General features: G+C 38.6%; 1 protein-coding gene across 2 annotated transcripts in view; it reads left to right on the top strand.

Moving 5' to 3' along the window:
* Positions 1-23,516, top strand: part of LOC132396640 (caspase-3-like) — a 39,335-nt gene extending 15,819 nt beyond the window's left edge. For both annotated transcript variants that reach the window (XM_059974359.1, XM_059974358.1), the window contains exons 3-7: positions 2,515-2,642; positions 6,026-6,154; positions 10,522-10,697; positions 12,427-12,562; positions 21,582-23,516. In XM_059974359.1, the coding sequence (XP_059830342.1) occupies positions 2,515-2,642; positions 6,026-6,154; positions 10,522-10,697; positions 12,427-12,562; positions 21,582-21,808 (796 nt within the window). In that variant the 3' untranslated portion in view covers positions 21,809-23,516. The remainder of the gene's footprint in view (positions 1-2,514; positions 2,643-6,025; positions 6,155-10,521; positions 10,698-12,426; positions 12,563-21,581) is intronic.
* The last annotated feature ends 329 nt before the right edge of the window (positions 23,517-23,845 follow it).

The following is a 23,845-nucleotide window of genomic DNA, read 5'->3' as shown; positions in this document are numbered from 1 at the left end:
CTGTATTCCAACATTTCAGTTTAGTATACTGTAGTCTACAAACAAACATGCAAGTACTAAACAAACTAAATTTACAGCTGAGAAACAATGTTGAGAGGTGAATGGATGTGAAGACAAAAGAAATAAAGATGGCACCTCTGAAAAATCCATCATTTTTGTACATAATATAAGAAATTACTTAGATAGAAATAAACTAGTTAATAGGCTACATAATTAAAACAATTAAACCATGTGGGTAATAGGCTAATATTTAGCCAATTAAAAATGAGACAGGTGATAAACCGTTAGCTTAGCTACTATATCACTTTCTGCCACATACTGTGAAAAATGTGAATTTGTTAAAAAGTACAATTCTTATAAAAAGTATAATTTTTTAAAAATGGTTTCTAACAGTTCTTTCGTAAAAGTGTAAGCACTTTCAACGTGTCTTGTTTTCAATTAAGGGTGTAAATTGGAAATATCACCTATCATTCAACCTACTGATCACGTTCATTACAATATTAGACCACTGAAAACCCATCAGATCTTTCAAAGCATTCCTTTTCCATAAATCATTTTGGCAACACTAATGGATTCAACTCACTGGACAGAATATAGTACAAGACAAATGTTTAGTGAAAAAAAAGAGGTGGACTGCATTACATTTCATCATAGAATGTTTAGGAAAACAGTAAGCAAATGTAAGGAACATTAATGCATCAGAAGAGAGATGCATTGCAGCTCAGTGAAGGCCAAAGTTCTGTCATTTATAAAAGCCATGAATGCAGTTGTCAGCAGGGCATGTATTCACTTTAGATATGATTCCTAACTTTAGATGTGATGTTGAAGCAGTCTGCCACATAAGACTTTACAAGTGAAGATCTAGTAAATGTTTTAGGGATATTTTAAAATGGTTTCTAGAGTTTGTTGTTGTTGATGTTATCTAATTCAGTGCATTCCAAATGTACAGTACTGCTGTGATCAAGAATTGATCACAGTGATGGGTCATGAAGAAGGGTGCTTCTGGATTTACAACACTTGTAATTATCAGTGATTATGAAATGTGAATGTTTAAAAGTGTTCCAATTCTTGTCCAATGTTACAGCAGCATGGATACATTAAACTTTTCTTGTTTAAAAGGTTAGTAATATCTCTTAACAAAAATGGGGAATGATGCAAGTATCTAAAATACTGAATAGGATATATATAAAGAGATTTAACTATCACTTTTATGGAAGATGTACTAGAAAGTTTATGTCAGTTTTTAAGATCTAAAATGCTTTTAAGCTGTAGTTAAAACTAAAAGTTGGGGAATCCAAGGAACAGTTGAAAATTATATGTAAAACTTGCTCAGTGGCAAGAATTCCCTAGTGCATATTCCTTCATTTTTCATAGCACGCTCTCTTCTCATTACAACCATTGGGGAGAAGGTACAGAACCTAAAGACCCTCACACATAAGTTTTCAGAACAGCTTCTTCACCACCATCAGAATTCTGAAGGGTCTATGAGCACCACCTTGTTCTTCTTTTGCACTGTTTATTTATTTATTTATTTATTTATTTATTATAACTTAACGGTTAACAACCATCACACCCAAGGATGTGCTGAGCCAAGACAACTCATTTCACAACACTTACCAGTGATAATAAACCTGACTCTGACATTCTGATTAAATCCAAATGCAGAGTGCTTATGATAAAACACTGGTCATCTGCTTGACTATGAAGGAATGTTTTAATCTGTATTCATAATGGTCTGGTTATTGGCCAGAAGAATGGCAAATAGTCAATTGATAGAAATATGAAATTGAGGGGATTGAATATAATAATACCAAAGAGAAGGTACAAGATGTGGAGCAATTAGATAGAATGTACAATTAGATAATTTAAAAAGCACAATAAACTCAAAAGTAAAAAAGTAGACCAGACTAGTAAACTATGGAAGTTTGAAATACTAAATGGTGGCTTTAAATGCAGTTTCTTAATTCTTAAATCCTGTTTGTACTACAGTTTGTAATGCTATTGTTCCAGAAGTGAAAGGAATGAATTGAGTGCACAAGTGTAAATATTGAAACCATTAAAAAATGGCCATAAATCCTACTCCTTTTCCATTTAGTTTGATTTTCATGCATAGCAAAGTCTATTGACTTTGGATTTGAAACTTTATATAGAGCTATTCATTAAACTTGTGTAAAATCATTCTCCTGAGTACAGACCTTGCTGGCAAACTTGAGTCCTGTAAATTGAATAAATCAGAAAATATCTGTGATTTCTAATTTTTTAATGCATGGAGTTATGAACATAAAAGAAGCAAATAGAAAAGATATACAGTAGTTAATGAACCCTGGGAGATGGAATGTTGGCTGTCAGTATTATGTTTTCAAGCGGTTTACTTCCCTAAATTGTGTTTTCTCTAAAAGAATGTATACTTGTACTAAAATTGACTGCTATATTTTTCCTTCTGTTCTGAAACTTTTAATCTTGGATGACTCTTCAATCTTGTCAAATACTAAGTCTGATTGTGTTCCTGTTCAGAAGCCAAAAACAGCTTGCCAATCAATTGGATAGAGAATTCGCTGATCCATGTATGAAATATAATATGAACTATCAACATATTGGCACATGCATCATTTTTAACAATAAGAATTTCCACCCATCAACAGGTAACTGCACATTCTCTTCCACATACTCTATCTTGAATTAGAGCTATTTACTTGTATATCTTTATATTTTGAATATAAATTGTATTTGAGTTAAAACTGATAATCTATAATCACTGTTGCTGAACTATTCTGATGGTTAGAATATATATTTTTTTAATGTTGCAGAACCCTTGGTTAAGTCCAACATGCAATTATTAATGGCTATGCAATAATTTTGATAAAATTTAATGTAATTTAATACTGGTTATGTGAACTATTTGTAAGCTTAGATACCTTGAAGAACTTGTCCAGTAAATTATTTGAGTCAGTGATCTGTTGAACAAAAATACAGTTAAACAAATTTCCAATGTTATTCAGCTTGTGTAGATTTTATTAGAGTGGGAAATTAGATGTGATTCCTACTTCTGATGTCCATGTAGAGAATCCACGCAGCAGGCTCAGCCTTGATTTTTATTACTTGATCCCTGTTAATCAGGATTTAGACAATAGACAATAGGTGCAGAAGTAGACCATTTGGCCCTTCGAGCCTGCACCGCCATTTTGAGATCATGGCTGATCAACTACTATCAATACCCGGTTCCTGCCTTGCCCTATATCCCTTGATTCCCCTATCCATAAGATACCTATCTAGCTCCTTCTTGAAAGCATCCAGAGAATTGGCCTCCACTACCTTCCGAGGCAGTGCATTCCAGACCCCCACAACTCTCTGGGAGAAGAAGTTTTTCCTTAACTCTGTCCTAAATGACCTAATCCTTATTCTCAAACCATGCTCTCTGGTACTAGACTCTCCCAGCATCTGGAACATATTTCCTGCCTCTATCTTGTCCAATCCCTTAATAATCTTAATATGTTTCAATCAGATCCCCTCTCAATCTCCTTAATTCCAGCGTGTACAAGCCCAGTCTCTCTAACCTCTCTGCGTAAGACAGTCCCGACATCCCAGGAATTAACCTCGTGAATCTACGCTGCACTTCCTCTACAGCCAGGATGTCCTTCCTTAACCCTGGAGACCAAAACTGTACACAATACTCCAGGTGTGGCCTCACCAGGGCTCTGTACAAATGCAAGAGGATTTCCTTGCTCTTGTACTCAAATCCCTTTGTAATAAAGGCCAACATTCCATTAGCCTTCTTCACTGCCTGCTGCACTTGCTCATTCACCTTCAGTGACTGATGAACAAGGACTCCTAGATCTCTTTGTGTTTCTCCCTTACCCAACTCTACACCGTTCAGATAATAATCTGCCTTCCTGTTCTTACTCCCAAAATGGATAACCACACATTTATTCACATTAAACGTCATCTGCCAAGTATCTGCCCAATCACCCAGCCTATCCAAGTCACCCTGAATTCTCCTAACATCCTCATCACATGTCACACTGCCACCCAGCTTAGTATCATCAGCAAATTTGCTGATGTTATTCTCAATGCCTTCATCTAAATTGTTGACGTAAATTGTAAACAGCTGTGGTCCCAATACCGAACCCTGTGGCACCCCACTAGTCACCACCTGCCATTCCGAGAAGCACCCATTCACCGCTACCCTTTGCTTTCTATCTGCCAACCAGTTTTCTATCCATGTCGACGTCTTCCCCCCCGATAAATTTGTTTAACTTTGATTTTACCCACCAATCTCCTATGTGGGACCTTATCAAATGCCTTTTGAAAAATGAGGTACACTACATCCACTGGATCTCCCTTGTCTAAATTCCTGGTTACATCCTCGAAAAACTCCAATAGATTAGTCAGGCATGATTTACCCTTGGTAAATCCATGCTGGCTCGGCCCAATCCTATCACTGCTATCTAGATATGCCATCTTTAATAATGGACTCTTGCATCTTCCCCACCACCGATGTCAGGCTGACAGGTCGATAGTTCTCTGTTTTCTCCCTCCCTCCTTTCTTAAAAAGTGGGATAACATTAGCCATTCTCCAATCCTCAGGAACTGATCCTGAATCTAAGGAACATTGGAAAATGATTACCAATGCATCTGCAATTTCCAGGGCCACCTCCTTTAGTACCCTAGGATGCAGACCATCTGGACCTGGGGATTTGTCAGCCTTCAGTCCCATCAGTCTACTCATCACCGTTTCCTTCCTAATGTCAATTTGTTTCATTTCCTCTGTTACCCTATGTCCTTGGCCCATCCATACATCTGGGAGATTGCTTGTGTCTTCCTTAGTGAAAACAGATCTAAAGTACTCATTAAATTCGTCTGCCATTTCTCTGTTTCCCGTAACAATTTCACCCAATTCATTTTTCAAGGGCCCAACATTGTTCTTAACTATCTTCTTTCTCTTTACATACCTAAAAAAGCTTTTGCTATCTTCCTTTATATTCCTGGCTAGCTTGCGTTCGTACCTCATTTTTTCTCCCCGTATTGCCTTTTTAGTTAAGTTCTGTTGTTCCTTAAAAACTTCCCAATCATCTGTCCTCCCACTCACCTTAGCTCTGTCATACTTCCTTTTTTTTTAATGCTATGCAATCTCTGACTTACTTTGTCAACCACTGTGGCCCCTTTCCCCCTTTTGAATCCTTCCTTCTCCAGGGGATGAACTGTTTTTGCACCTTGTGCATTATTCCCAAGAATACCTGCCATTGCTGTTCCACTGTCTTTTCTGCTAGGCTCATTCCTCACCAACAGGGCCACCCCACCCCCTCTGCCCACATTTCTGTCCCTACGATAGCACGTATTCCCAGGTCTGATCTCCCTGCAGCCATGTCTCCGTTATCCCAACAACATCATAGTTACCCATTCGCACCTGAGCTTCAAGCTCATCCGCCTTATTTCTGACACTTCATGCATTCAGATATAGAATTTTTAGCCCATTTCCCCTCTCTCTGTTTGAATCGCTGCCTATTGTGCTTAACCCAGCTCCCCGAACTCCCATCAGGCTATATGCCTCTAGAATTTTGTTGTTCTTCCTAAATTTACTTATTCTTTCAACACATTTAACTTCATGTTCAGTCAGACCATCCTCTGTACATGTGTCCTCCTTATCACTTGTTCCGCCTCACCTTTCTCTACTACACACTTAATATTCCGGAACCGTGTAGTCCCCACCTGTCCTTTATTCTTCCTCTCGCTATCCTCTCTCACATTCTGGATCCCCGCCCCCTGCAAAGTTAGTTTAAACTGACGCTGCCTGCTCCTGAAAGTGGGTCACTTTTTAAAGCCCGTGCTCACCTCTGACATCACCCGTGCTTGCGCAGCTTTACCTTCCTCCTCAGGCATTTGCCATCAAGACCAACACCCTTATAATAGGCCCTTTTCCCAAGTGGATCTCTAGTGTCTGAAGAATTAACATCCATGATGCAATTAACATATAGAACAAGTTAATTAGAGTAAAATTGCTATTATTTTTCTTTAATTATTTTTATAGGCATGAGTATACGCAATGGTACAGACAAAGATGCCAGTAATTTGATGAAGACATTCAAAAACTTGGGTTTTCACACTGAAATTCTTAATGATCAAACATGTCAGCAGATGTTTCAAAAACTAAGCAATGGTAAGTGTTGGTGAAAACAAATGAAATTGAATTTTAAAAAAAAACTATCTTCATGTTGCAGTTCTGGCACCTTGGACTAAGTTGTAATATCACTGCTTGCTTGTGATGAGATACTTGAGGTGCAGAGAGCAGGATAGAAGCACAGGCAACTGTGTGCTTTTGGTAGATCTTAAGATTAGCAAAGGTTTTAATGGAATGACTGAGAAAAGAGAACACATTTGGACTGGGGAGCCCAAATCATAGACTATCTTTTAAATGGGGAGAAAACTTAAAAGTCCAACATACAAGGAAGCTTGGGAGTCTTCATGCAGGATTTCCTAAAAGTTAACTTGCAGGTTGAGTTGGTGGTGAGGAAAACAAATGTAATATTAGTATTCATTTCAAGAGGACTAGTATACTAGTACAAGGATGTAATGTTGAGGCTTTATAAGGCACTGGCGAGGCCTCACTTGGAGTTTTGCGAGCAGGTTTGGGCTCCTTATTCAAGAAAGGTTGTGCTGACATTGAGTGGGTTCAGAAGGTTATTCTGGGAATGAAAAGATTATCATATGAGGAATGTATGATGGCTCTGAGCCTGTACCCACTGGAGTATAGAAAAATGAGGGGTTGAAACCTATCTGATGTTGAAAGGCCCTCGATAGAATAGATATGGAGAGGATGTTCCTATAATGGAGGAATCTAGGACCAGAGGGCACAGCCTCAGAATAGAAGGACATTGATTTAGAATGGAGATGAGGAGGAATTTCTTTAGCTAGAGGGTGAATGTGTGGAATTTATTGTCACAGGTAGCTTTGGAGGCCAGGTCATTGGGTACATTTAAGGTGGAGGTTGATAAATTGTAGATAAATCAGGGTGTGAAAAGTTATGGGGAGAAGGCAGGAGAATGGAGTTGAGAAGAAAATGAATTAGACATGATTAAATGGTGATGCAAACTCGATGGGCCAAATGGCCTAATTCTGCTCCTATGTCTTGTTGTCTTAATAATCGGTGATTATTGAAACCTGCAACCCACACAATTTTCAGTCATTTTTGGTATTCATAATTAGCAATGTCTACTGATCCACTTGCAACAAAATTGACCTGCCAGTTATAGACCTGTATGTAACAGTTATGTAACTGCGGGCTTTGCTGGTAAAACCATGCTTTGTAAAATAAGTAAATGGGGTGGTGGGGGTGAAGGGTGAAATACTCGGTGTCCACTTTATTAGGTGCTTCCTCTACCTGTACCTAATAAAGTGGCACTTAGTGTATGTTCTTGGTCTTCTGCTGCTGTAGGCCATCCACTTTAAGATTTGACTTGTGCGTTTAGAGATGTTCTTCTGCACACCAATCCAAATACTTGTGTCAGGATGCTGTTTATTAACTACAGTTCATTGCTTAACACCATCACTCTTACAATTCTGATTGGGAAGCTGCAGAACCTGAATCTCTGTCATTCCCTGGGTCCTCGACTTCTTAACTGTAAGACCACGATCTGTGCAGATTGGACAAAACACCTCCCCCTCACAGACAATCAACACTGGCGCACTTCTGGGATGTGTGCTTATTCCACTGCTCTACTCTCTCTACACCCTTGATGGTGTGCCTATGCACAGCTGAAATGCCATGTATAAATTTGCTGACAATACAACCATTGTTCACAGAGTCTCAGTTGGTGACAAGGGGGTGTATGGGAGCAATGTATATTATCTAGTTGAGCAGTGTTGCAGCAACGATCTTTCACTCAATGTCAGTAAGACCAAAGAATTGACTGTGGACTTCAATAGTGGTAAGACTAGGGAACACACACCAGTCCTTGGAAAGAGTGAACAATTTCAAGTTCCTGGGTGTTAGTATCTCTGAGGATCTATCCTGGGCCCAACATATCAATGCAGCTACAAATAAAGCACAACAGTAGCTATGCAGTCAGCCCTCCTTATCCGCGAGGGGATTGGTTCCGGGACCACTTTCAGATACCAAAAAACACGAATGCTTAAGTCTCTTATTCCACTTGTATCGATGCAGTGGACCTTAGGACCCAGCGGAACCCGGGAACCTATTTAACCTGTCTCAGTGCTGTGGACATTAGGACCCAGCGTCAGAGATCTGAATCCGCAGTGTTCCTGTTCACAAAAATGATCACGATCACGATTGAAAATAAAGTGGAAGTAATAATGCGATCGGAAAGAGGTGAAACACCATCGATCATTGGAAAAGCGTTAGGCTACAGTCGGTCAACGATCGGAACAATTTCAAAGGATAAAGTGAGAAAGGCCCTGCCCCGATGAAAGCTACAATTATTACTAAGCAACGCAGTGGTTTAATTATTGGGTTTTGGGGTTTTGAGTTTTTGATCCTCCACATCAACCCGGCACGGATGTACAGCGCACTCAGGAGCGATCCGTTACTGGATCGCCTGGTGCTGAAACGTATGTTTCTTAAGTGTTTTATATGCATAGAAAGGTAAAATATATACTATATACCAAGACAAACATTTGACTAACTGATGCTAAATAATACTGAATGTTCCTGTTCCGACTTACTGGGTCTTACTTGGTAAGAGAATGTTTTTTTTAAAATCCCGATCCACGATAACCTACGCACATCCTCCTGTATACTTTAAATCATCTCTAGAATTACTTATAATACCTAATACAATGTAAATGCTATGTAAAATAGTTGTTATATGCATTGTTTAGGGAATGACAACAAGGAAAAAATGTCTATACATGCTTGAACAACAAGTGCTGTAAGAGTACTTCCGGGTTTTTTTCGATTCGCAGTTGGTTAAATTTGCGGATAAAGAGGGCCGACTGTACTTAATTAGTAGTTTGAAGAGATTTGGTGTGTCACCTAAAAGACTCAAATTTCTACAGATGTACTGTGGAGAGCATTCTAACTAGCTGCATTACTGTCAGATAGGCAAGCTACCGTACAGGATCGAAGTAAGCTGCAGAGAATTGTAAACAGTCAGCTCCATCTTGGACACCAGCCTCCACTATATCCAGGATATCTTCAAAGAGAGATGCCTCAAAAAGATGGTGTCCATCAATGCCCTCTTCTCATTGCTACTTACTATATATAAGATACTGTAATTCAGTTGTATTTTCTCTATTATTACGTATTGTATTTTGCTGCTTAGCAAATTTCATGACACATGCTGGTGATATTAAACACGATTCTGATTCTGACCACTGTTGTAACGTGTGGTTATTTAAGTCGCTTTAGCCTTGCTGTCAGCTTGAACCAATCTGGCCATTCTCTTTGGACATCTCTCAAAACAAAGAATTTTTGCCCACAGAACTACTGCTCACTGAATGCTTTTTGTTTGTAACGCTTACGCGACAGGCTGGTATATGTCTAGGGAAATTCCAGCCGCTCGCCAACTCTGCCTCCCGTATATGCAGATGCTTTGGAAAACAAGTTAATGCAACGTCACACACACAATATCAAACTCACACCAGTTATAGAATATACTTTAAGAATTTTACCAGAACTAAGTGAGTATTAGCGATACAGTACATATGAAGGAAAAGAAAATAAACAAAAAGGCGCCAAAACTTACCAGAGTTCAGTCAATTTAGTGCACATCGTTGGAGCTCAACCACTGACCCATTCTACCACTCTTCGTTGTACTCCACAACCTCGCACCTGGGACCACCTGAAGTGGTTGACCGAGATGTGCGGCACACGTCCACCTTCTTCGGCATCTTCTTCCCTGACTCCCCAAAAGACCGCAAAATCCCAGCTCGCAGTCCCACAAGAAAAAAATGACATCCAACTCCATTGGTTAACAAATGAATACAATCTCTGTTATCAGCAATTATAAACCTAAACAGGCTGTGAGAAGCTTCGAGAATGCTCTGCCAGACAACACTCTCACCAGTTAGCATAACAAAGAAGCAGTTTTACTTTTAACGAACAAAGAAGCCATTTTGATTAACATACGCAGTATATGTTTTTCACACCATTCTCTGTAAACTCTAGAAACTGAAAATCCCAGGAGTTCAGCAGTTTTTAAGGTACTCAAATCACCCCATCTGGCACCAATAATCATAACACAGTCAAAATCACTTGGATCACACTTCTGCCCCCTCTGATGTTTGGTCTGAGCAACAACTGAACTTAGTGACCATGTCTGCTTGCATGTATGCATTGAGTTGGTGCCACATGATTGGCTGATTAGACACATCTATTTAGAAGCAGGTATACAGGTGTACCTAATAATATGGCCATTGAATGTATTTGTCTTCCATGATTTTCTGGATTTTCTGCAAGAAATATGTGTCTAAAGAAGGCAGATTTGGGAAGAAATAAAGAAACATGGATTTTAAAGTAGTGCCAACTGTTACTGCATTTACAACTCATTGCATTCTATTTGTTTATAGTTGCCAAGAGTGATCACAGCCAAATGGCAGCTTTTATCTGTGTTTTCCTCAGTCATGGAGAAGAAGGATTGCTGTATGGAACAGATGGCCTTGAAGAAATTAAGACTTTCACAAGTATTTTTAGAGGAGATCTATGCCGATCTCTAATTGGCAAGCCAAAGTTGTTTTTCATACAGGTATGGAAGTTTGTAACCTGGTTTTAAAGCTGATTATAATATTCTGGAAGTATTTGAGCATATCTTGGCGTACATTTTCTATAGCAGGTGGTAATTGGTGCACTGAAATGGTTCCAGTACAAATACACTTTTAACTTGCTCTTCCTTTAAGAGAAAATGTTGCTTCAGCTTGTAGTTCAGCTAATCTTCTACAATTGTTACTTAGAGTTCAATACTAATAATTAAAGACATTGTACTTGCGTAATCCCCTTGAGTCATTTAACAGTAACAGATTCTTTGTCTCTGCCAACCTTGCTAATTTTGTGGGAGCTTGATTATTTGCTGAGAGGTTCTTCCTAATATTTGGAGTCTCCAACCTGTAGTTATATTCTTGGAAAAATAGTCAATCATTTAGTAATGAAATTTGTCCAGTAAGTACGTTTTTGCAATTTTTAAAAAAATCACAGGATGCTCTAGCAGTGAATATATCTAAAATTAGATCAATCTGCATAATTGTATGATTATATTTCTGAATACTTATCCATTTTCCATTACATATGTATGTGAAAATCCATATTAATTTGGCCACAAATTCTCTCAGATTAAAAAATCATCTTATAGATTTTAATTTTAAACCACCAGTTAGAAGTTGCTAACTTGTCATTTTGTATGCAGTCTCTTCACCCAAAGTATAAAGTAATAACAGGAAATAAAATAATGTTTAAAAATACTTCAAAAGGAGAATGGAGATGCACTTCGAGCGCGTTCGGTGCGGGAGGGAAAAAGGGGAGAAGTAGGGAGGTGTCGGTAGGGATAATAGTTAAAGGCGAAAACACAGGAAGAAAACAAAAGGAGAATGAAATACTTGGCTTCAAATAGATAAACTACCTAGAGAATAAAAAATGTTGAAAAAGAGAACAAATGAGAAACACTTAAGTTTAGAAAGTAAAGTTTTAGAGCAGCTTGGAGCACTTGATCTAGACCTAAATCACATTGGTTTGTAATTTATTGTGAAAGTCTAGAGCATGGATGAGGCAATTTAGCCCTGCTGTTTCTATAAAAGGTCAATCTCGCAAACCAACTTTTCTGTTCTCTTCCCATAGTTCTGCAAATGCTTTCCTTTCAAATGACTATCTAGTTCCTTTTTGAATTTGATGACCAAATCTGCCTTCACTTTTCTCTCTCCCAGTATTTTCTAGATCTTTTCTAGAACTTGTCTTTTAGTTCTGTTTTCTTTATTGACTGTTCCTTTTAAACAAACAAAGTTGATGAAGTGTTAGTCTAAAATATCATAAACCTGGAATACATAATTTTTGACTTGGAGGGTACCACTAAAGCAAAGGCAACACTAACGTAGATTTCATTGGGGTAATCATGTCACTGAGATAACCTTTGCTGATGGTGGAAAATGAATCATTGCCCTTTTTCTGATCACCTTTGGCACCTGGTGGAAAATGAATGTTGTGTGAAGGCAGGATGAAGAAATATTCACTATTGAACAATCTGGTAAGCTGTATCTAGATATTGTAGAGGAATAACTATCATGTTTGTATCCATAAACCATGAACCCAGGAATCAATCTTTTTAGAGAAAAATAAACAACATGCAATACAAATCATTTGTTACAGTAGAATTGTGTGAGATTGACTTGCTGCTATGTTTTGTTTAAGCAACATATACATTGCTTTTCTAATTTGCTGATGTCTTTTATTTTAATGTCTTTGCTTCTCTGTTCTCTACTGTTTATTAGGCCTGTCGAGGAAATGAATTTGATGCTGGTGTTGAAACAGATGGAATTGAAACTGACAGCAAAGGAGAACCGGCTACATCCCTGCAAAAAATACCTATAGAGGCAGACTTCCTTTACGCTTACTCCACAGCACCAGGTTATTGATTAATGTTCTAAAATTCAATCTGTAAAGTTCTACTGGTTGTCGTCACAAATGCTCAGGTTATGAGTAGAACCCAGCTCTGCCTTACATGAATTTCTCATCTTTTATCGACAGGAAGCCATTTTTTTAATGTAGACTAAACCTGTGAGTGTTTTTCTTATGACGATCTGAGTGTTGAAAACGGATCTAGTGCTTTCTCAGCAGATATGATGAATAAACTCTTCTCGGGCTTCTAGCTGGGTAGGGGTATTGTTTTTAACCAAAGTTTCAATGACAAACTCTGCTATCTTCAGGGATGATGCTTGGGTACGTCTAGTCTGGTGGTATATATACCCCTGTCGTCTACCTCTCCTGATTGTTTAGTCTACATCCAATCAGGTTTCCATTGTGGATTCCAGTTCCTATTTAGAGCGAGACCTTTGTCTTCATTAAAATTGTTTTTCTCTAGTTTTATTTCAATGGCTTCCTTCACCAGGCCGTCCCAAAAGCCATTGATGTGGCACTGTAGTTTTGTACCTCCGGAGTCAATACTATAGCCATTGTGGATGCAATGTTTTGCTACTGCCGATTTCTCCGGGTAACCCAAACAGATACACTCCTGTGCTCCTTCATGCAGGTTTCCACTGTGTGTCCAATCTGGCCTCCACTTTCCTGGAATCCTGTAAACGCCAGTTGTCCTGAGTCCCAGGACATTGTTGACCTGCATAAGCTGTGATTTGAGCTTCCTTGTGGGTTTGTGTATGGTTATTAATCCTGTATTTCTTCAGGATCCGGGTGACCCTTCCAGAAACCATGGAAATACAGGGAAGACAGGAAGTTGCGATGAGTTCCTCCTGATTGTTAGGTTTCCTGGTTTTTCTGTCAGCCCTTTTAAGGGTTCTATTGATTTCCTCCGCCTTTAGCCATTCTGTAGGAACATTGTGCATGATCATCTTATTTCCTCGTGGAGTCTCTGTGGGTCTGAAGTAGTTTTCACATAGTTAATTAAAGTTGAAAGAACCACTCTTAAGTTGGGTATCGTGATGGTGTTTGTTATTGTTGAGGCATTAGTCTGTGTGAGTGGGTTTCCAATAGACACCATGTCCGAGGCTACTGTTTGGTTTCCATCATATAAGAATCTCCAGCAACAGGAGGCAGCCATTCTTCTCCATCTCCATCATAAACTGAAATCGTAAATTGGAGGAACCTCTCGCTACTGCCTGTTTGCACCTATATTTCAATAGCTTCTGGAAGGATTGCCAGGATTCTGAAGAAATACCAGATTAATAGCATCCACAAACTTGTAAGGAAGCTCAAATCATAGCGTATGGGGGTCAAAGATGATTTGGGACTCAGGACAACTGGTGTTTACAGGATTCCCTGTAAATGTGGAGCAGTACATATTGGCAAGATGGGACGCATGTTTGAATCTTGCATTAAGGTGCACAGGAGGTGTATCCATTTCAGTGGTAGCAGAACATTGCATTCACCATGGCCATAGTATTGACTTTAGCAGAAAACTACAGTGCCACATCAATGGCTTTTGGGACTGCCTGGTGAAGGAAGCCATTGAAATTAAACTAGAGAAGAAGAATTTTAATAAAGATGAAGGTCTCACTCTAAGTTAGAACTAGAATTCGATTCACAGTGGAAACCTGATTGGATGACTAACCAATCAGGCAGGAAGGATGATGGTGGTAGAAATGCCACTGGACTAGACATGCGCAGGCATCATACCTGATGAAGGCAGTTGAGTTTGTCATCAAAATGTCGGTTAACATCAATACCTGTACCCAGTTGGAAGCTCAACAATAGTTTATTCATCTGAGAGTTGAGTCCCAGAACAGTAACTGTAAAAACTCTTAGCAGCTACCAACTACACATAGGCAACCTAAACTCTCATTCCTACATCTGTCTTGTTTATCACTTGCTTTATTTGAACCAGTTTGATGGTTAACAGCTTTAAATGATCCTGGGTAACAAATGTTTGCAGGCCAAAATTTGCATTAAATTGCACTATTAAGTTACTCCTTAGTGTAGGTAAGTGGCAGAAAAATCAACAGGGAATCATTGGGGGTGTGAGAGTGAATAAGTTGCAGGGCAACAGAAAATGGGGAGAAAGGATGGGACTTCCATGATTGTTCAGTTGGGAGAACTTTAAAAACTGTAAGTAGAGTCAGATATCCTGGGTGTATCTTTTATGTAAGAACCTGCTTAATATCTGTTAATAGATGAGTTAAAAATCAAATGAGGACTTGTCAGCAAAAATAAGAAACTTGAACTACTCAGCATGAAAGGCAGCAACTGTGGAGAGAACAGTTGAAGTTTCAAGTCAGCAATCTTCCTTCAGAGCTGGAAGCTAACAAACATTTTAATTGCAGAGAAAAGGAAGGGGTGAAGAGATCAGAGGAAAAGTCTGGCAGTGGGTGAAGACCAAGGAGATCTCCAGAGACTTGAATAGTTTAATCCTCAAACTGGATTATAGATATTGTTGGAGTCAGCTGGCAGAAGAACTTGAATTTTTAAGAGAAAGAAAAGAATACAGGAGATAGGGAAAGAAAATGCCACATCAATAGTGAGGCACATGAGAGAGCAGTTACTGGAATTCAGCAGTAAAAAATACCAGCAAAGCCCAGCAGGTGAGGTCACATCTATAGGGAAAGAGTAAAAATCCTGAACCACTTTTTGATTTACTGTACAGGAAGAAACCTATAACGTAGGCATGCTTATATTGCCAGTATGTCATTTAACACAGAAAGGTACAGACGGGAATGAGCACTTCATTGCGCAATGTTTGTCCTTATCATTATGCCAATTTAAATTAATCATATCTGCCTGCATATAAATTCATATCCCTCTTAATGTTGCTAACGTATCAGGTTCAAAGTACTTTTATTGTCAAAGTATGAGTAGTCTCCTTACAGACTGCCGCAAAACAAGAAACCCGAAAGAATCCAGCTTAAAAAAAAAAGCACATACACCAAATGTGCAGAGAGAGAGAGAGAACTAATTGTGCAAACAAAAGGATGCAGCTTCCATCATATCCCTTGGCTGTGCATTCCAGACACCTACAGTATATCAGTCAATGTAAAATAAAACTTGCTTTTTAAATTTGCTGTAAACTTTTCCCCTCTTGCCTTTAAAACTATAACCTTTAGTATTTGATATTTCTACCCTGAGGTGACTATCTACTATCCATGTCTCTTATAATCTTCTATACTTCTATCAAGTCAGCCCTTTAGCCCAATGCTCTAAAGAATACAATTTTGTTCAACCTGTCCTTGTAGCTGATACTCTTTAATTTAGACAATGAACTGTTAAACCACTTGTGCTCTCTCTCCAAATCCTCCACATCCTTCTTGTAACGCAACATTACTTTCCAGCGATGTAGCAAGTATGCTATATGCCTTCTTTGCTACCCTATTTATTTGTGTTGCCACATTCAGGAAACTGGACTTGTAGCCCAAGATTCCTCTATACATCAATACTGTTATTTACTGTATTCTTGTCTCTTACATGTGCTATTTCTCTGCTTTTATTTCTAACCGTTCTATATCCTATTATGTTCCTTGACAATTTTCCTCAGTCACCACCCCACTAAATATTTGTCCAAATCATTGAGGTATTAGCATCTCTGGTACAGACCATGTCAGAATAATATCTTTCTACTTCGTTTTGTCTCAAGCCTTGGATCTTGTGTGCCTTAGTCTTCTGGATCAACTTACTATGAGGAACCTTGTTGATTGTCCACGTATACAATATTCACTCCCTATATTTGACACTTTCCCAAAAGAAAAATAAGTTATAAGCTCCCCCTCTGGCCATCTATTTTTAATCCTCTCCCCATTATCATTCCAACGTGTTGGCCAATGGCCTCCTGAGACCACTCTTAAATTGAAGTAGCAACATCTCATTCCATGCTCAGCTCCAACCTGATGGCACGAATATTGATTTCTCCAACTTCTGGCAATATTTCTCCCCATACCCCTTCTCTCTTTAAATCTGCACTCAGGTCTCCTTACCTCTTCTCACCTGCCTATCACCTCCCTCTGGTGCCCCTCTTCTTCCCTTTTCCGATGGTCCACTCTCCTGTCAGATTCCTTCTTCAGACCTTTCCCTTTCCTACCTATTAACTCCCAGCTTCTTATTTCATCCCCCTCCCTCATTCATCTTGCCTGAAATATTCATTGTTTATTCGTTTCCATAAGTACTGCCTGACCTGCTGAGTTCCTCTAGCATTTTGTGTGTTTTGCTCAAGTTTATCTCCGCCCCCCCCCCCCCCCCCAAAAAACTGCTTTGCTGACTATCACAAATAAACCTGTGCTTTTCCAGATGTGGAAAACATCCGATGCCTAAGAATGGTAAATAATTTTCCTACCACTGATGTAAGGTACAGCAGTCTATAATTTGTTGGGTTATTCCTATTGCTCATTAAAAAAGATAAAACAACATTAACTATTGGAAGGGAATTAGGAAAGCTAAGAGGGGCCAGGTTAAGTAGGATGAAAGAGAATCACAAGGCATTTTATACATTTTTTCAGGAGGGTAACTAAGGAAAGAGTGGGACCACACAAGATAAAAGGGTTATTCATTGCTTGAATGTGAAGGATGTGGGTGAGGTCCTTTATGAGAACTTTACATTGGTATTTACCAAGGAGAACATCGAGGATAGAGAGATTATTGCTGAGAGTATTAATATGCTAGGGCATTTCGCAGTAAAGGAGAAGATAGTACTGGGTCCCTTAAAGAGCATTAAGGAAGGGCCTGATGGGATTTACCCCAGGTTATTGAGCGAAGCAAGTGAAGAGATTACTAGGGCCTTGCCCAATATAGTTGTGTCCTCCTTAGCCAGAGGTGAGGTCCTGGAGTTCTGGCGAGTGGCTAAAGTGTTCCATTATTCAAAAAGGTAACAAGGAGTAATTGTAGAAACTATAGACCGATGAATCTCATGTCAATGGTAGGGAAGTTGCTGAAGATAATACTTTGGGATAGGATTTATGAGCATTTAGAAAAGCATGGCCTCATTAGGGAGAGCCCCCATAGATTTCTGTGGGGCAAGTTGTGTATTACTAACTTGATTTAATATTTTGACAAGGTGGTGCAAGTGATTGATGAAGATAGAGCTATGGATGTTGTCTACATGGATTTTAGTAAGGTGTTCGATGAGGTCCCTCAAGGGAGACTCATCCAGATGATTAAGGTGCATGGGATTAATGGTGAATTGGCTGTTTGGATTCATAACTGGCTTGTCTGAAGAAGTCAGAGTAGTGGTTGAAAGGACTTTTTCTAGTTTGGGGCCTGTGATTAATGGTGTTCTTCAGGGATCTGCACTGGGACCTCTGCTGTTTCTGATGTATATAAATGACTTGGATGAAAATGTAAATGGGTGGGTTAGTAAGTTTACAGATGATATGAAGATTATTGGTGTTCTGGATGGTGTAGATGTGTGGGAAAGAATACAACGGGATGTAGAACAGTTACAGATATGGGCGGAGAAATGGCACATGGAGCTTAACCTGGCTAAATGTGTAGTGGTACCTTAGTAGGTCAAATGTAAGGAGACAGTACCCTTAACAGTGTTGAGCAGAGTGATCTTGGGGTCCAAGTTCTTAGGTCCCTGAAAGTAGCTACACAGGCTGACAGGGTGATTAAGAAGGCATATGGTATGTTTGCCTTTGTTAGTCAAGGCATTGTGTTCAAAAGTCAGAACGTAACTTTGCAGCTTTATAAAACTCTAGTTAGGCTACATCTGGAATATTGCATCCAGCTCTGGTCACCTCATAGGAAGGATGTTGAGGATTTGCAGAGGGTGCAGAAGAAGTTTACAGTATGCTGCCTGGAACAGAGGGTATATGCTATAACGAGAAGTCAGACAAACTTGGTTGTTTTCTCTAGAGCGGTGGAGGCTAAAGAGAGATCTGATAGAAGCTTAAAAGATTGAGAGGTATAAATAGGGTAGACAGTTCCTTTTTCCCAGAGTCGAAATGTCTAATACCAGAGGAAATGCATTTAAGGTGAGGGGTTAATTTCAAAGAAGATGCGAGGGGCAGGTAGTGGGTGCCTGAAATATACTGCCTTGGGTGGTGGTAGACGCAGATACATTAGGGACTTTTAGATAGGAACGTGAATTGCGGAAAGTGGAAGGATATGGACATCACATAGGCATAAGGGATTAGTTTACATAACGAAGGGTCTCGGCCCGAAACGTCGACAGCGCTTCTCCCTATAGATGCTGCCTGGCCTGCTGTGTTCCACCAGCATTTTGTGTGTGTTGTTGTAGGGATTAGTTTAGTTGTCTTTGATTATTAAGGTATTTGGTTTGGCACAACATTGTAGGCCAAAGTGGCATTTCCTGTGCTGTACTGTTCTTTGTTCTATTCTGCTTGCTGTGACCTTTCCTATGGTTAAGGAGAATACAGGCATCTGTCAGGGGCTCAGTAATTTCCTTTCTTGCCCTCTCAATAATGTGGAATAAATTCTATCTGGGGACTCATTCACTTTAATGTTCACTTTACTACTATTAAACGGCTAAAGACGATCAGACATTCATAATTTTATACATACATTTAAAAAGTATGGGGTTTCAGGGATAGGGTAGAAAAACTCCAGAACAAAGGAGGGAATTTATGCCTGGAGTGAGAGGGAATGGATGGGATACTAAACAAGTATTTCACATCATTATTTTCCAAGGAGAGTTAGATCAGGTTAAATTATTAATGTAAACAACATTTCACTGTACAGTCCCTATAAAAAGTATTCATCCCTTCCCTTCCTTGGAAGTTTTCATGATTTATTGTTTTACAGCATTGTATCACAGTGGATTTAATTTGGCTTTTTTGACATTGATCAACAGAAAAAGTCTCTTTTGTGTCAGTGAAAACAGATCCCTACAAAGTGATCTGAATTAATTACAAATATAATTAACTGCATAAGTATTCATCCCCTTTAATATGACACACCACAATTGTTTTTAGAAGTCACATAATTAGTTAAATGGAGATCTGTTTTTGGAGACCTGTGTGCAGTCAAGCTGTTTCAATTGATTGTAGTAAAAATATACCTGTATCTGGAAGGTCCAATTGCTAGTGGGTTAGTATTCTGGCAAAAAAACTACACAATGAAGACAAAAGAACACTCCAAGCTATTCTGTGAAAAGGTTACTGAAAAGCACACATCAGGAGATGGAGACAAGAAAATGTCCAAGTCTCTGAATGGAATACAATGGAATACATCAAGACATGGAAAGAATATGGCACAGATGCAAATCTGCCTAGAGCAGGCTGTCCTCAAAAATGGAGTGATTGTGCAAGAAGGGGACTAGTGAGGAAGGCCACCAAGAGACCTATGACACCTCTGGAGGAGTTACAAGCTTCAGTGGCTGAGATGGGAGAGATTGTGCATACAACAACTGTTGCCCAAGTGCTTCACCAATCACAGCTTTATGGGGGAGTGGCAAAGAGAAAGCCATTGTTCGGTGGGGTGGGGGAACTCACCTACTGTGAAGCCTGGTGGTGGCTGCATCATGCTGTGCGGTTGCTTCACTACAGCAGGCCCTGGAAGGCTTGTGAAGGTAGAGGGTAAAATGAATGCAGCAAAATACAGGGAAATCCTGGAGGAAAACCTGATGGTCTGAAGAGAACTGTGGCTTGGGAGAAGATTTGTTTTCCAGCGAGACAAAAGACCTCAAGCAGAAAGCCAAAGCTACATAGAAATGGCTTAAAAACAACAAAGTTAATGTCCTAGATTTGCCAAGTCAGAGTCTAGAACTCAATCCAATTGAGAGTTTATGGCTGGACTGGAAAAGTGATATTCATTCACAGTCCCCTTGCAATCTGACATAGCTTGAACAATTTGGTAAAGAAGAATGGAGAAAAATTGCATTGTGCAGATGTACAAAGTTGATGGAGACCTATCCACACAGACTCAAGGCTGTAATTGTTGCAAAGGTGTACCTACCACATACTGACTTGAAGGGGGTAAATAATTTTTCAATCACTGTTTTGTGTTTAATTATTGCAGTAAGTTTAGACCAATTTGTAGAAATTTGTTTTCACTGTGACATGGAAGTCTTTTCTGTTGCTAATTTAAATCCACTGTGGTTCAGTGTTATGAAACAATAAAACATGAAAACGTCCATGGGGTGTGAATACTTTATAGGCACTGTTTGAATCCTGATGTTCTAGGGTATGTTGCTATCTGAGTGGTGGTGGCATTGCTGGTGTTGAGTGTCTTGAAGTATAAAATGTCTTGGGATTTTCCTTAATCTTATTCACCAGTGTGTTTCATGGATCATTTTAGCCCTCAATACCTTGTTCAATTTATCCTTCAGGTTTCTTGTTCAATTTTAACTTACTAAACCTTACAAGTACTTCCATTTCCTTTTTGACTGAATTTGCAACATCTCTCATCATCAAGATTCCCGAAACTTGTCATCTTTGTAAGTTTTCCTCACAGAAACGTGCCAGTCCTGATTTATGACCAGCTAATATTTAAGCATCTTCCACTTGCTTGTGAGTTATACTTCTAATCTGCTGTTTACCAGCTCCTACTATTTGCAGCTTCAATGTTACAACTGGCCTCTCCTAATCTCACTTTCTGCTGAGATTCTGTTTTATCCTTATCCACAACTACTTGAAAAATTGGAGTTATGATCACTGTTCCCAAAATGCTCTCCCACTGAAAGTCTGATCAACTGGCCAGGCCCATTTCACAATGCAAACTCTAGCAAGTGATCCTTCCCTGGTTGGATCGTTTACATACTTTTTCAGGAACCCTCTTGGATGAGTCTACCAAATTCTGACCTATCTAAGCCTCTGGTGGTAAGGCAGTCCTAGTCAATATTAGGGAAATTAAAGTCGCCCACCATAACTAACCTGTTTTCATATCTTTCCATAATAACCCTACATATCCGGTCCTTCTGGTACTGTACCTGTGTGAAATCTTTAAGTGCAGTTGTGTAGATATTGAATTATAGTTTTGTTTTGAAACTTTTTAATAATCTCTAGAGTAATTTAGTTATGTTTCTCTTTTTCAGGTTATTACTCTTGGCGAAATACAGCTAATGGTTCTTGGTTTATTCAGGCATTATGCCATGTACTGGATAGCTATGGGAAGAAGCTGGAACTCATGCAACTGCTCACCAGAGTCAACCACAAAGTGGCACTAGAATTTGAATCTAATACTGATGCAAACTACTCCAGTGCAAAAAAACAAATCCCTTGCATTATTTCCATGCTAACAAAGGAATTTTATTTTCCTTAAGACAGCTGTGGAAATGTATGAAAATTGCTGAAACTCTATGCAGAATTATTACAAAGATAATTTTCTTACACTTTATAATTCACCAGTCAGTAGAGAAATAAAGATTTCAATCAAGGTAGTTATTTATATTGTTTTGTACCAGTTACTTTGTTTCTGAAATCTCAATCTATTAAATGGTTAAAGACGATCTCCTTCTGACAATTTTGAAAGTTATCTGTGGGTTTCATTAACAACAAAGTGCTAGGTTTTAAGGACATCTTTTTAAATTTTAAATGGACTTCATTACAAATTTAATGGAGAAGTTGCCTTTGATAAAATTATGGTTTGATGAACATGTGTAAGAAGATCATTATATTTGCTGTTTTTCATAACTGTTTAAGCAGCTAGACGGTTTATTTTCACCTCAAAGTTGGCATTTAAAGCTGTGGTCAACAGAAATGAATACACAAATCCAGATGGTCTTCTGTTGCTATTTTGTGCAATTTTGATTGGAGAGACACAGCTAAATTGTACTGAGCTAGTTTGATCATTTGTAATTTGGTGTTTTATATTTTGTGTTTTTATGTTTTGTTTTGTCCTGTTTGCACAACTCTTTTTTTCTTATTGTGATTTACTTTGCACGGGTTCCATGGTTTTCTTTCTTTGTTTTGAGGCTATCTGTGGGAAGACAAATCTCAGGGTTGTATATTGCATATATACTTTGAATCTTTCAGCATGCAGAAATAATGCTAAAATGTTAAATTGTTTAAAGACTCAATTTCAAGATGTTAAAGGCCCAAACTTGACCCTAGTTCCCAATAAATTTAATGGCATTATTCAAATTAATCTACAGAATTCCCCAGATACCTTGGCTAATATTTATTCATGGACCAAATTTGATCTTCATTAGTATCAGTAAAGTAATTGATCATTTATTGTAAGCCATTTGCAGGATTGGCTGCCATGATTAAATACATTATGGCTGCATGTAATTTTATTGGGCTGTGAAGTATTGTGATATCCTTGGGTAATACATACTGCTAAATAATTGAAGCTTGAATATTTGAGTAGAGACCTACTAACTAATTGTTCAGCAATTGCATACCCAATTTCTCAAGAATTTTTTTTTGTTATCCCCCTTAAAAATTGGTGATGGGGGGGAAGGATTCTGACCATATTATCCTGAAGTACTAAAATATGCAACTCTTGCTCTATGTGCAATTCTTATAAAATAAAGTCAGATGGCAACCCAAATCAATTATACAAATCTGTATCTTTCACAGTGTAATTAGGCAGTGCTAGTGTCTGATTAGCAATACTGAAATAGGTAAGGTACAATTTGAAAACCTTTTTCAGTAGTTTCTCACCCAGAATTAATTGTTGTCCCCTACTAAATGATGAGTACAAACAGCCAGCATGTGATGATTTGTTGATTTGATGTTCTGTACCTTTTTCTCCTTTTTATCCTCTGGAGAGAATGGGAAGCGTAGTCATTGGCTTTGGTTCAGTGCCTTCCCGTGATGATAACGGATATAATATACTAGTACTTCAGCTATAGGTACTGCAATTAGTGCATGGCTATCAAAAGTTGCTTAATGAATACAAATTGTATGTCTTTAAAATTTCAAGCATAGCCATTGTTTACTGGAAGTATACTATTTGTTAATTTAACACTGATTAGATTTCAAAGTTCTTGGTAATTTTTGAATAAAAACTCATTGATGACAAACCCTAATGCAAAAGATATTACTTTACCTGTTTTGATCATTAAAAATCTATTTATTTCATGCAGACTTCCTTTCTGTTCTTAATATTAATACCAAAATGGTTTACTTATTTTTAGTGCACTAGTCTGTTAATTGCTGTATTACAAGCATTAACAAGCAGAGTCCACTGCCAAGAAGGCCTTCCAGCGCCTTTACTTCCTGAGAATGCTGAAGAAATTTGGCTTGTCACCTAAAACCCTCACTAATTTTTATAGATGCATCGTAGAAAGCATTCTTCTAGGGTGCATCACAACCTGGTATGGAAGTTGTCCTGTCCAAGACCGGAAGAAGC

This window comes from Hypanus sabinus, chromosome 7, assembly GCF_030144855.1.
Source record: "Hypanus sabinus isolate sHypSab1 chromosome 7, sHypSab1.hap1, whole genome shotgun sequence".
In the NCBI taxonomy this organism is placed as follows: Eukaryota; Metazoa; Chordata; class Chondrichthyes; order Myliobatiformes; family Dasyatidae; genus Hypanus; species Hypanus sabinus.
The sequence above is the reverse complement of the archived record's forward strand: the minus strand, read 5'-3'. Positions and strand labels throughout refer to the sequence as shown.